The sequence below is a fragment of the Urtica dioica genome, chromosome 4, assembly GCF_054948205.1.
Source record: "Urtica dioica subsp. dioica isolate 48M chromosome 4, U.dioica_male_clone48M_v1_H2, whole genome shotgun sequence".
Lineage (NCBI taxonomy): Eukaryota > Viridiplantae > Streptophyta > Magnoliopsida > Rosales > Urticaceae > Urtica > Urtica dioica.
In genome coordinates this window covers 20,844,476-20,858,281 of record NC_142759.1, presented here as the reverse complement: position 1 = coordinate 20,858,281, position 13,806 = coordinate 20,844,476, and the positions used below count along the sequence as shown (strand labels likewise).

General features: G+C 35.6%; 1 protein-coding gene across 1 annotated transcript; it reads right to left on the bottom strand.

The window, feature by feature from the left end:
* Positions 1 to 938: 938 nt before the first annotated feature.
* Positions 939 to 1,868, bottom strand: LOC149401148 (uncharacterized). The gene is made up of 2 exons (XM_089610605.1): positions 1,712 to 1,868; positions 939 to 1,534 (listed from the first exon to the last, which is right to left on the bottom strand). Exons 1-2 carry the CDS (start codon positions 1,866 to 1,868, stop codon positions 939 to 941), a joined length of 753 nt encoding a protein of 250 aa, XP_089466731.1.
* Between the last annotated feature and the right edge of the window lie 11,938 nt (positions 1,869 to 13,806).

Sequence of the window (13,806 nt, the reverse complement as noted above, 5' to 3'; positions counted from 1 at the left end):
CACGTTTGAGGTTGACACGCGATGTCGAGACTCGATGCATCCACACATACAGACACGAGTAACAAATTGGAAATATTAGTATACGTGATCAATTTACTCAAATAACTTTCCCCCAAACGTATTCAAACCGTTCCTCATAATTATAGACCCAAACCCGGAACAAATATTTCAATTTTTGGACTCTAAATTCTCTAGCGTATCTTATCAAACACCTTGTTTGCAAGCCAAATTTAACAATTATGAACATGTGACACACAATTGACAACATTAAACACACAAGAAAAGCACTATACAATCACCCATTCATCATCAATCAACCCTTAGAATTGAGTTTAGAAGAGTTACCTTGAAGTTCTTGAGATTGAGAGGATGGAGAAGATGAAAATCAAAGAGAAGAACACAAAATTGACAATGTAAACATCAAATATAAATGATATGGTCTTCAAATTTATGTTTTGTTCGTGAAAGATTGAGTTTTAGAGTGAAAAATAATTATGGTTTGAGAGGAATTCGGAGAGAAAAAAAAAGAGAAGTAAAAATTTCTCCCAAATTTCAAAATTTAAACTTCACTTCGCGGGTGTGCGCCGCGCAGACCAAAAAATGACTTATGCGCGGGGAGCGTGCATAAGACTCTGGAACTGACGGCTCAGAATTTTTTTTGCCCACGCGCCGCGCGAATTAGATCTTGCGGCGTGCATTCTACTTCCTGCTTAGCCGCGGTCCGCGCGTGTGACTTTGTGGGCACAATTTTCCCAAAATTACGCATGCTCGAGCACAATTTATTTATTTATTGTATTTATAAAAAGAGAACAAAACCAAAGAGAATTCAAAAACGAAATGAAAGAAATATGAAATAATGAGTGAAACGAAAGAAAAGCATGGGTTGCCTCCCGCTAAGCGCTTTGGTTAACGTCAATAGCTTGACGAATACTGTTTATCTAATCGATGAGGTTCAGGTACACCACGGATTTCTCACTCTCAAAGACTCCTCCGTAGTACGTCTTTACTCGTTGTCTGTCCACCATGAATTTCACACTGTTGATGCCTTCGATTTCAAACATGCGTGACGAGAATGTTTGCGTGACTGTGAAAGATCCGGACCATCTTGATTTGAGCTTCCCGAGAAAGAGTCTCAACCGGGAATTATAGAGGAGGACTTGTTGACCCGGGTTGATATCTTTGGACACGATATGCTTGTCATGCCATGCCTTCGTCTTCTCTTTGTAGATCCTCACGTTCTCGAATGCGTCTTGGCGAAACTCATCGAGTTCATTGAGTTGGAGGATTATCTGTTTCCCAGCTGTCTTGTGGTCAAAGTTGAGGAGATTCATTTCCCATAAAGCTCCATGCTCAAGCTCCACCGAAAGATAGCAAGCCTTGCCGTAGACAAGCTTGTACGGCGACATCCCCAAACGGGGTCTTGAAGGCAGTCTTGTAACCCATAGTGCATCATCGAGCTTGTGTGTCCAATCCTTGAATGAGCTCTCCACTGTCTTCTCGAGAATCTTCTTTATCTCGCGGTTGGAGACTTCGGCTTGACCGTTGAATTATGGGTGGTTTGCGAGAACTTTCAGGTAAGTGACACTGTACTTTGCGAGGAGCGCAGAGAACTGGCGATTATAGAAGTGAGAGCCTCAGTCGCTCATGATCGCTCGTGGTATGTCATGCCTTGTGAAGATGTTGTGCTTTAGAAAATTAAGCACCACCTTGCCATCATTTGTCGGAGATGCCTTGGCCTCGACCCACTTCGACACGTAGTCAACCGCGATGAGTATGTATTTGTTGCCGTTTGAAGATGGGAAAGGTTCCATAAAATCGATCCCCCACACATCAAAAGGCTCTATCTCCAAGATGTTCTTCAAGGGCATCTCATTCCAGTTTGAGATATTTCCGGTTCGTTGGCATCGGTCTCACATCTCGATGAATCTTCGATAGTCCAGGAAGAGAGTCGGCCAAAAGAAACCGCTTTGAAGAACCTTTTTCGTTGCGATTGTGCCCGAAGTACCATCCACATTCTAAGGAATGGCAGTGTTTGAGCACAGAGGGGATTTTATCGTTGGGTACACATCTTCAAACTATCGAGTATGTACATTGCCGATATAGAATCGGTTTTTCCCAATAATAGTGACGTATGTCAGAGAGGAACTTCTTCTCGTCCCAGAAATTATCGTTGAATGGCATGCTTCGATCGGGAACATGAGTGAGGTATTCAAAGCGTGATAAATGGTTGGCGACAAGGTTCTCCGTTCCTTTCTTGTCTAGGATCTCCACATCAAACTCTTGAAGGAGAAGAATCCACCGAATGAGCCTTGATTTTGCATCCTTCTTAGCCATGAAGTACCGAATTTCCGCGTGGTCCATGAAGTACCGAAGTCCCTATTCATTGGTCTTGTTACCAAATGATTAGGGTCAAAATTTGTCAAAGGCAAAGACCATTGCTAGAAGCTCTTTCTCGGTGGTGGTGGTGTAGTTGACTTGGGCATCGTTGAGGGTTTGACTTGCATAGTATATCGTACGGAAAGCCTTTCCTCGTCGTTGCCCAAGAACTGCTCATATGGCGTAGTCGTTGGCATCGGTCATGATCACGAATGGCTCATCCTAGTCAGGAGTGACTATCACCGAGGCCGTGCTCAACTTCTCCTTGAGGGTGTTGAACGCCTCCAAGCACTAATTGGTGAAGATGAACTTAGCATCTTTCTCGAGGAGGCCGCAGAGAGGCCTTGTGATCTTCGAGAAATCTTTAATGAATTACCGGTAGAAACCCAGGTGCCCCAGAAAACTCCGCACACCTTTTACCGAGATTGGAGGAGGTAGTCTCTCAATCATCACGATCTTTGCCCTGTCCACCTCCAGCTCTTGTGATGATACTCAGTGGCCTATAACGATCCCCTCTTTCACCATGAAATGACATTTCTCCCAATTGAACACGAGATTGGTTTCCACGCATCGCCCTAGTACCTTGGACTAATTCTCCAAACACACATCGTAAATAGAACAAAAAACAGAAAATTCGTCCATAAATACCTCAATTGTGCGCTCGATCATGTTGGAGAAGACGGCCATCATGCACTTTTGGAAGGTCGCCGGTGCATTGCACAAGCCAAAGGGCATTCGCCGGAAAGCAAAAGTGCCGTACGGGCAAGTGAACGTCGCCTTCTCTGTTGGTGATTATAGCACCTTAATAACTATATTAGTTGCGGAATTAATCAATTACACTAACAAGAGCTAATTAATATTATGGTTGTTTAACAAGATCTAGATTTACTTATTAATTCATGTAAGCGATATCAAGCAACCAATAAGAGTAAGGTTTAAAGACTGAGAGAGACTCACATGATTTGGATTAGCTACATAATCTTCAAGCTTTCACACCTCCATCTTTAGTCTTATAAATACTATCTTCAAGCTTAAGCTCCTCGTCGATCTAGAGTCGACAATGATGACACCGTAGTCTTCCGAGACGTAATCTCCGGGGCGAATAAGAAAGATGAGTGAGTACAATCTTTATCTCACTACGATCTAGAACGAGGTGTTTATATTGCACCGTTTTTATGGGATTGGAATCACGTAGATCCAAGATGGAGAGAGAGATCGGCCAAGAGAGAGGAAGAGAGCTCTTGGTCGAATTTTTCTAATGCAAATCACATGCTTTTTGCCTTCTCATGAACCCCTACATATAGTAGTGGAAATGATATATTCTTGATAGTTTCCAAAATATATTATTTCCTTTTATTGTGTTCGCACTAGTGAATCAAAGCTTAACCCTTGGATCTCATCTCATGAATCCTACTTTCTCTCTTAGCCATCAGATCAATATCTATGAGATTTTATTTTCTGTTTCTATATCTTATTTTTTTTAAATATTATTCTCTCTAAATATTCATGGGAGAGAATAAATGACAATATCTTATTTCCTTTTAAATATTATTATCTCTAGTATTCATGAGAGAGAATAAATGAAAATATCTTATTTCCTTTTAAATATTTTTCTCTCACCTTTATTTAAACAACTAAAGAGAAAATATTGGTAAGTACCAATATTATGATGGACGAATTTGACACACACGGCCAAGAGGGATGACGCAAATCCTTGTGCTCAAATCCCAAAGAATTCGTCCACCCCATTTAGTGCAAGGCCCAATTACTTAAAACTCAATTAATTATTTATTTACTTGGTCCAATAATAAACAAATAAGTAATTGATTAATTATTTACTTGATCAAACGATAAATAATCAATACTACCATAAATACGGAGGTTACGGATGATAGTTGCTATTGATTCTGAGATTCAGAGCTCAACCCACTAATCATATGATGCTAATAAAGTAAACCATTATTCTATTTAGTAATCATTTATAATGTATTCATTATCTCTCGTGGTCAAGAATTCCCAATGGTCCTTGGGAGTGGATTGATATTTCTGTTGACGAGACTGAAACCCTTGTTGTTGCCCCTGTTGTTAATTTTGGAACGCATGTGCAGGCCGGTTCTGCATCCTTGTTGTTGTTGTTGTTGTGGCGCTCTTCATCCTTAGTTGTATTGGTTGTTACGGGCTCCATTGTTGTAGTTGTTGGTGTTTTGGAACAGGGGATGGTTGTTGTAGTTCCCCACGTAGTTTGCGTTTTCGGGATCGACATCGTTCGTCTAAGGGCAATCGTCGGTGAAGCGTGGTCCGTTACACCAAAAACATGGTTCCGGTGTGGTTTGTGCTACATGAGTAGTGACTTTCGTCTCCTTGAACTGCTTCTTGACTTTCATGAGCCTTTTTTCCACCTGACATTAGTCGTTAGAGCGCGCCAACTCCTCGAGAAAGGCGTGAAACTGAGAAGGCGTCTTAGTCAACACCGTGCCTCCTGCAGCGGTGTTAACTAAAGTCTTTGTGGACGTGAAGAGTCTATAATAGAACGTCTTAAGCTGGACCGACAGAGTGATCCCATGATGGGGGCACTTCCTCAGCATGTCTTTAAATCTCGCCTAGGCCTCATGCAGCGATTCTCTATCCCACTGCCTGAAACTGTGGATCACGTTTCATAGGCGGGCAGTCTTCTCAAATGGGTAGAATTTTGCAAGGAAGGTGTTGCAAAGCTCGACACACGTGGTGATGGAATCGGCGGACAAGGAATTTAGTCATGATTTTGCTCGGTCGCGAAGAGAGAACGAGAACAAACGAAGACATTCGCGTCAGCAGAGATATTGTGGACTTGGAACGTGCCGCACAGTTCGTTGAAGTTGGATATGTGCTCGTTTGGGGCTCCTGAGAATTGATTCTGTTGACTCATATTGATGATCACCATTTTGATCTCAAAGCCCCTGTTTCCTTCGATGGTTGGATTGACAATGGCTAAACGGTACCCATTAGTGGAGGGTAAAACGTAATCAATTACCAGTTTCTCTACTTCATCAGCCATGATCGGTTCCTCAATTTGTTGCTTCTTCTCTTTTCGGTTGCGCTTGCATGTTTTCTCTATTTCATAATCAACTGGAAGAAGACTCGAATCGCCATCTTTTCACATACACCTAGAAAAGTGAACACGAAAAGAAGTGAGAAAAACAAAAATAAAAGAAAGTTCAAATAGAAACTAATGAATTGAATATCAATTTAAAACTAATCTCCGGCAACGGCGCCAAAAACTTGTTGCAAAATTTCCTCACACATGCAAGTGCACGTAGTTGCAATAGTCATAAATCGCAAGTGCAAATCGATCCCATGAGGATTAGTTAAATTTAGACTCAATTTTCACTGGTACGAAGAGAACCCAAAGAAATTTAAGAATAGGTGTTATGAACTTCTCAACAAGAAATTTAAATAAATTATCAAAAGAAACAAATAGAGAGAGGTAGGACTATGGCTTCACGAGTTCAATCTTCGGTTCGGATTCAAGGAAATTCATGCACGAGTATTATCATTCATACATTACTACTCATACAGACGCTCATTATATCACTAAATCTCTCTCAAGCATCTAGCAACCTAAACCTGTGCCAAAATTTTATCTTTCGATCTCAATCCCTAAAAAGCACGGCAAGCATTGAACACAAGATTATTCACACGAGTCGATAACAGCCTAGCTATATCTAGCATAGGAATGTATTACCATAATTTAAATCAAGTACACTAACAACCTAGTCTTTCACAAGCACCAGGTGAAATTAAATATCATGCATAAGTTAGCTATTCTTACACAAGCCATAAGCACATATTCGAATTAAGCAAAGCTGTCGGAATAATAACAATTCAACAATACATCAAAGGGAATCCATCACCGATTCATGAAATCGCTACACCACAGCCCTATGGAAGATTAGTGCATGGTGATGAGAAGAACATACATAAGATATGAGGGAAAAATAATCAAGAACAAATAAACGAACGATATGATTTTTATTAATAAAAACTGAAGTTCAAGAAATTAAAGGAAGAAGAATAAAACTGTGATTATAAAGAATGAATAGAATTGATGACGGCGGTTCTCTAATCTCTTTTCTCTCCAAAAACTCCAAAGCAAAAGTAGAAAACAAAACTAAAGTAAAGGTATCTGATTTAGGTTACAAAAAGTGTTTTTATAACTGAGAGAGCTCTTTTCGGAGTCATCTGACCCTTCTAATTAAATCCAATGGTCAAGATCATCTCAAAACGTCAGTTTCCTATTCCATATTTCTGAAGGCACGCGGCGTGCGGTGCTAGGCGTACGGCGTGGGGTAGAATTGTCAGCTTTAATTCTCGTATTAATATGATAAATCATTGTTGTCACTGAGCTTGTTATAACAACATAAGACACATCACGTGTACAGTAGTTTCACTTTTTCAACTGGTATAAGAGCGGACACCTTGCGTTATCTGGGTGTGTTCTCCGTGATCTAATTTGTTTATGTGAAGATGGATACTTTCAGGGAAGGAGGATCTTTGAATCATGCACCTCTTCTAGATTAGTCTAATTATGCCTATTGGAAAGCTAGAATGAGTACATTTATCAATTCTATTGACCACAGGGCTTGGAAGTTTATCATTCACGGGTGGACCCTTACAATTTTTACTCTTGAAGACAAGACTACGGCTCCCAAACCAGAGAATGACTGGTCTACCATAGATGATGAAGCTTCTCTTCTAAATTTCGAAGCCCCCAACGCTATTTATAATGGAGTCGACAACAATGTGTTCAGACTCATTCAACGCATGTCCTAGTGCCAAAGAAGCGTTGGAGATTCTCGAGACCTCTTATTAGGGAACTTCCAAACTCCCCTTGTCACTGTTACTGAGGCTTGGGTGAAGGCCCTAATCAAAGAATCCCTGAGAAACCTACACAAGAAGCCCCCTTATCATTATGTTAGGTCATTTCCTATGGTATTTGATGTTCGTCAGGACCCCGAAAGCCAGATTGAAGAGGAGAACCCCACGGTTGCTGATCTACATGAGGCATGTTATAGTGTTCCAGAAGCAAACCCGTGGATAGAGCAAGTCAAGGTTGCTGATCCCAGTATAGGAAAAGTTTTTTACTGAAGAGAATGAAAAGTCTCGTGATATTGTTGAGGATGTCACTGTCACGGCTAATGACATCCCCGAAGATGATACTTGTTTGTTCAAGAGACTTGGTGGAAGGAAAACTCATGTTCACATTGTTCCTGATGTTCCCCTAGACCGTACTTCCTTCCATATCGTTGAGATGGCAGAAGATAGAAGTATATGTGGTCTCTAAGAGCATTGCTCCTAAGCTAGAGTTGATCGAATAAGCATTAGCCTGAAAAAAAAGGTCATGTTGTATGTTGTTGATGCTTAATTGATAGTGATAGTGACCAAGATTGATTCTTATTATGTGCAGCTTATAAGGAAATTCATTGTCAAATTTCCCAAGAAGATCACGGATCCAGAGTCACCTGACTTTCTCAAGCTGTATGTATGTGGTTAATGTTTTGAATTATCTCCTTGTGCGATTAGTGAGTTTATTGGATAAGATGCACCTGCTTCTGTTGTCACTTTATTTACAGCTCTAATTCTCGTATTAATATGATAAATCATTATTGTCACTGAACTTGTTTTAACAACATAAGAAACATCACGTAAACAGTCATTTCACTTTTTCAATAAATTTGCGTGTTATTTCTATTATATTGTTTATCAAATCATATTTTCCTTAGGTTGTATTAAGGGTCTAATTCTAATAAGAGGAATATATTCGAGCGTTATAGTTTTCAAAATGATGTAACTTTTTAGAGAGGTGAAAGTAAGATTCATTTGTAAACTTTGTCGTTTCAAGTTTTTTTTTAACAAGTTAAATGGTTTTTGATTAAATAATGAGTAAAATACCCACAAATAAAAATATCAAACACAAATCCACAAAAAAAGGTAGGACATCAAATTAAATAAAATTTAAAACTATAATCGAATGATGGCACATCGTGTAAACAATTGTGCACACTATATTTTTAGAGCAACTTTATGACTTGTTTAATAAACCCTGCAAGGTTAATAATGGATGAATCCAAACATCCGAGAGTCACGCACCATGACAAAGGACGTTTGAGTACCTGTACGGCCAAACCTCGAGTAGAAATCCAAAAGACGACAAATATGTATTGGAGATATAAACCCACAATTGAAATGTGGAAACCAGAATCCAAACAAAAACAAAAAAAACATGAAAAATAAAAAAAAATATAAATATTCTACTTGTTGAAGATTAGAGTTTTGAAATTGCCAACGGTTTGGATGGGTGAAGAAAGCGATTTTGAGAACAAAATTGCAGTCCCATGACGATGGTGGTGAAGAAACGGCGGAAGAAAAAATTCATTCACAACAACAAAAGAGAAAAATCCTAAAAAAAATTAGTTAGAAAATAAACTCCAGCTTTCCTTCTCCCTCAAGTTGAGACACAAAGGTCTCTAGGGAGAGATGCGGCGTTTTCAAAGTATAAAAAGTTGAGGTTTGGCGGAGAAAAATAAAAGAGAAAGAGGAGTGTTACATTTTAAAGTTCTTGTTTGGTAGTTCACTCAAACTGTTTTTGTTTTCATATAGTTGTAGTCTAAATTTTTTTTGCAGTTGTTTTCAAATAACTGCTTGGTAAGGATTTCAGTTTTTTTTATTCAGTTTTTTGTAATTTTAGTGTAATTCACATAAGAATTAGGCGTCGAGCTATATACTAATTGAAAGTCTTTGCTACGAATATAATGGTCGTACCTAATAATGATTGTTCACAAGTTCATCGGAAAACACCGTTTGTCTTTGTAGTCAATACAACAAATATCAAATTTTGATACCTAATGTTGACTAAAAATAGTGAAAACTCATGTGCTCGACGAGAGGATCACGACCAATTAATAGTTTGTAAAATGGAGTTCCGATTGTTTAAAGTTTGCCATAATTGTAAAACTTAAGTTTTTCGGGGAACGAAAACAAATTCGATAATCAAAAGTGAGGAATATGAAATGATGTTGATAGGAGAGAAGGAAATGCCAAGAGGATATATTAAAAAAAAAAAGAAAAAAAGTTAAAAAAATTGAATGAAAAAATTAGAAAACACCTAAAAACTGTTTTATGATTTTCTTCATTAAAACAGAAAACAGTTTGAAAACTTTTTGGGTTGTATTCTGAGAATCATCAAACATACAGTCAATTCAGTTTTTTCATAAAATTGTTCAAGTTAGAAAAGTCAAAAATAGTTTTCAAATGAAGAAACAAACATGGCAAGATTTTAAAATGTGTGTGTGTGAGAATTTCCTTATCTATATATTGGTTAACCCTTTCAGATAGAAAAAGGATAAGAAAAATTGTTTGTAGGTTAACATGTTCCATTATATTTACCTTGGATGCCATATCTTTCAAAAAGTCCAAGCAAAATTGAATATTATTATTGTAAAACATTCTATGTACTAATTTTCCCTTATGTCAAACAGCATAATTAGCTTTAAATGAAAAATCGATCACCTCCACCCATTTTTATTTTTTTGTCTTTGCTCATCAGAATCATCTTCCCACGACCCCAACCGTATGAATGGAATTCGATTCTAGTCTTCTTTTAATTATGTAGATAATTTAAAGGTTAAAATTCAGTCATTAGGGATTAATTGACATATATGCATTATGTACTAATAACGGATTTTCTTGGTGTTAAAAACTGATTGGAATCTGACCATTATTGCTTGCTGTTGTAAGCACTTTACAAATTGTGGAAAACGGAACTGATTCACGTTAAAATATATATCAGATTTAATTTAAGGGATGTGTGTTACAGTCGTAGGAATAAATAAAAATTTAATCAAGAAAAATATCACACAATAAATATTTTAAAAAATTAGTACAAAAATTCTGCTTCATATTATATTGGATACTTTAGTGTGTCTATTGTATGGTAGAATTTTATGTTGTAGAAAAAAAATTTAATTTAATTAGATTTCTCGCAATTGTAAGTACATTCATCTTAGACTTCTGATCGTGGCATTTTTGTAACTAACCATTTGTTGTTAGAATATTTTAGTCTTTAAATAATAATTTTGTAAACTAATAATTTTGCAGTATTTTTATACTTTAATTTTATTATATTTTATAATATTTAATACCTATCAATTTAAACCATATTTAAAAATTAAGATTTCTTGTGAATTTTTCTAAAATATAAAGTAATTAAATTTTATTTTAATCCTACCAAATAAAAGTTAAATAGTTTTAGGTTTTTAGAGTAGTGTTTTTCTTTTATGAATACATTTTAAAGTATAGACATTATTTTAGTATGTAAATATATATTTTAAAAAAAGTGTTATAGCTATATAGCTAATTGAAAGCAAAAAAAAAAAATGGAAAAACAATTCAGGTTTATCTAAAATTAGTAAAATAGCTATAATTTACACCCAAATAAATGTGCAAGTATTAGGTTTCAATATTTTTGTGTCCATTTAATTAAAAAAATTTAAAGTAACAAATTACTTATATAAGTCAAATTGTAATGACTATGTAAAACAAATTGCATAGTAACTTTGGCGAATATACAGAAATTACAATTTTAATTATTTTACTAATCAATTAGTTTCAATTTCAAAAGGCTATTTTATAAAATTTAGAAGAAAAGGTGTTGCGTTCATGGGACTTCAGAAGCAAAGAAACAAAACTAGGACAGCTGTTTAAATAAGAAAAAATAGACAAAATACAGTAAAATACATAATTATGAACTAAAATTTTAGAAAAATAAATTAGACACCAATATGTTACAATAATAAAATTTCGATGACTAATGTGTGCCAGTAAAACATAAATAATAATAATAATAAAAAAATTGAAAATAACACACACATATATATATATATATATATATATATATATATATATCATGTGTTATAGTGAAATGTCGACTTTAACCTTTGGTTTTCAAAAATGTCGAAATCATACCCTCTGTTTAACTGAAATAACAAAATTATACCCTGAAATGGATAACAGTGTCACAAATCTCCCTTTCATTAATATTAGCTCTTATATAAGAAAAACCGAATCAAATTCAAAATAGTATCCTAACTTCCAAATTTCCAATTTTCAAATAAAAATAGCCTTAAATTGAAATTAAATCATAAAATTCATATCTCCCAATAGATGACTTCATTATGTGTTCAAATTGCAACTCTGAATCCTGGGTTCTCTGTTCGAATCTGTAATTTTGATGACTATCAACTGTCGATTTTTACCCTTTTGCCTCTTTTTGCGTTCTTCACGATTAAAAGACTGTTGTTTATTTTTTAGTTTTTAAATAAATTACATATATGACGCGAATGAATAAAGATAATTGGTTCTTACATATAAATATAATAGTCAACGTCAATGAAAATTCAATGAAAAGAAGATTTGTGGCAATGTTGTCTATTTCAGGGTATAATTTCGTCATTTTAGTTAAACAGATGGTATGATCTCGACATTTTTGAAAACCAAAGGTTAAACTCGATATTTCACTAAAACACAAGGTATATAACTATATATGTGTCATTTTCCCTAAAGAAAAGTTTTACTAATTACTAGTAGGAAATTTGATACAAATATTAGTGAAATTGAATATATATTTTTTTTCAAAATTAATCAAAATATAATTAGAACACATAAATTTACTAGAGATAAAAAAAATCCGTACAATTTTATTCTCGTTTAATTCCTTCATTTTTTTTGTTAATACCTACTTCTATTTCTCTCATCTCTAACTTAGGTCGTGCTCCATCTCTAGCCATCTTTGACCTCATTTTCCCTTTGCTCTCTCTCCTTAAGCTCTGTCTTCCTCTCGCGCTCATGAAGCTCGTGCTCCATCTCCATCTCTCTCAATCTCTCTCTCTCATCACAAGGACAAACTGGGTCATTGACGTCGGCTTACTTCTCGCATCCAAATGTGCAATGGGTGTGACTAGTCGCATCCAATTGGATCACTGAGAAGTTACAACTTTTCACTCATTTAAGCAGGAGTTTTGATAAGTGGATGTGACAACTAGCATACATTTTCTGCCAGGTCTTTGGATGCGATATCTAGTCGCATACAATACTCCAAATTTTAAGAGGGCCATATTTTTCTCATTTTATTTTCATTCAGTTGATGACCTGAATTTATTTTAATTTAATTATTTTTGGATATGACTAGTCATATCTGTTGTCGCAATTGGATGCTACTTTGTCGCATCAAAAAATAAGGCCACGCCCATTTAAACTCTTCTTCTCCACCTTCTTATTCGATTTTCATTCAATCTGAAAAATTACAATCTCTCTTGATCTACTCTTTAATCCGACCATCTCTCTCTACTTCCTTTCTCCAACCACCACCACCATCGTCTTTGCATCCTTCATGCCTCCGAAACCCTAATTTGTTCTCCACCGAGCATCACTTTTCGACCACCACCACACCTCTGCCTTCATCTTCTCCGATACCACCACCATCACCAGAAACCCGAAATTTGTTTTTTTTCTCCGTTTCTCTTTTTGACTGCCGCTCGACCTCCGTTACTCACGATAGTCACACGACCACCTCTGACCGCCGCTCACCACACCTACACGACCACAAATTCCATCTCTCTCTTTCTCTCAAACTCTGTCTGTAATCCTTCTCTCTCGATCTCTAACTGTCTCCCTCTTCGGTTCTCTCTCTCGATCTCTAGCTTGTTAAAATCTCTTTACTTCATATTAGTTTATTAAAATGTTAGTAAATTAGTTTGCTAAAAATGTAAGTAAATTAGTACAATTAGTAATTAGTTTCTTTTAGAATTTGTGAAGTTTTTTTTCATATTAGTTTGAGTGATTAAATTTGAAACTTAATAAATAAAATTTAACTAATGTGTATGTTAATTAACCTAGTTTAGGTTATTTGGTTGTGCTTAGAATTTTATATGCTTAAAAAAGTAATAAACGACAACTTGTATTAATTTTTTTTATTTATTTTAGTTGTATAGTATTATTCAGGTTATTGTAATTATGAATGTTAATATGACTTAATTAGTTTAAGTAATCAAAAAATTAGAAAAATAGCCAACTTAAACGTTTGATATTGTTATATAGCCAACATTTAGTAAATTTTAAGTAAATAGCTACTTTCAGACGTAAATCTTAGGTAAATAGTCAATGTTTTGTATAAAAAAAAAAAAAAAAAAAAAAAAAAAAAAAAAAGTGGCTATTTACGTCTGAAAGTGGCTATTTACCTAATATTTATCAAATGTTGGCTATTTAGTAATGTCAAACGTTTAAGTTGGCTATTTTCATAATGAACCCTCAAGTAACTATAGTGATAAATGTTAATATGTTAATTGTAATCATTTAATCTAGTTAGTTTGTTTGAAATTAAGATTACAATATTGAAAT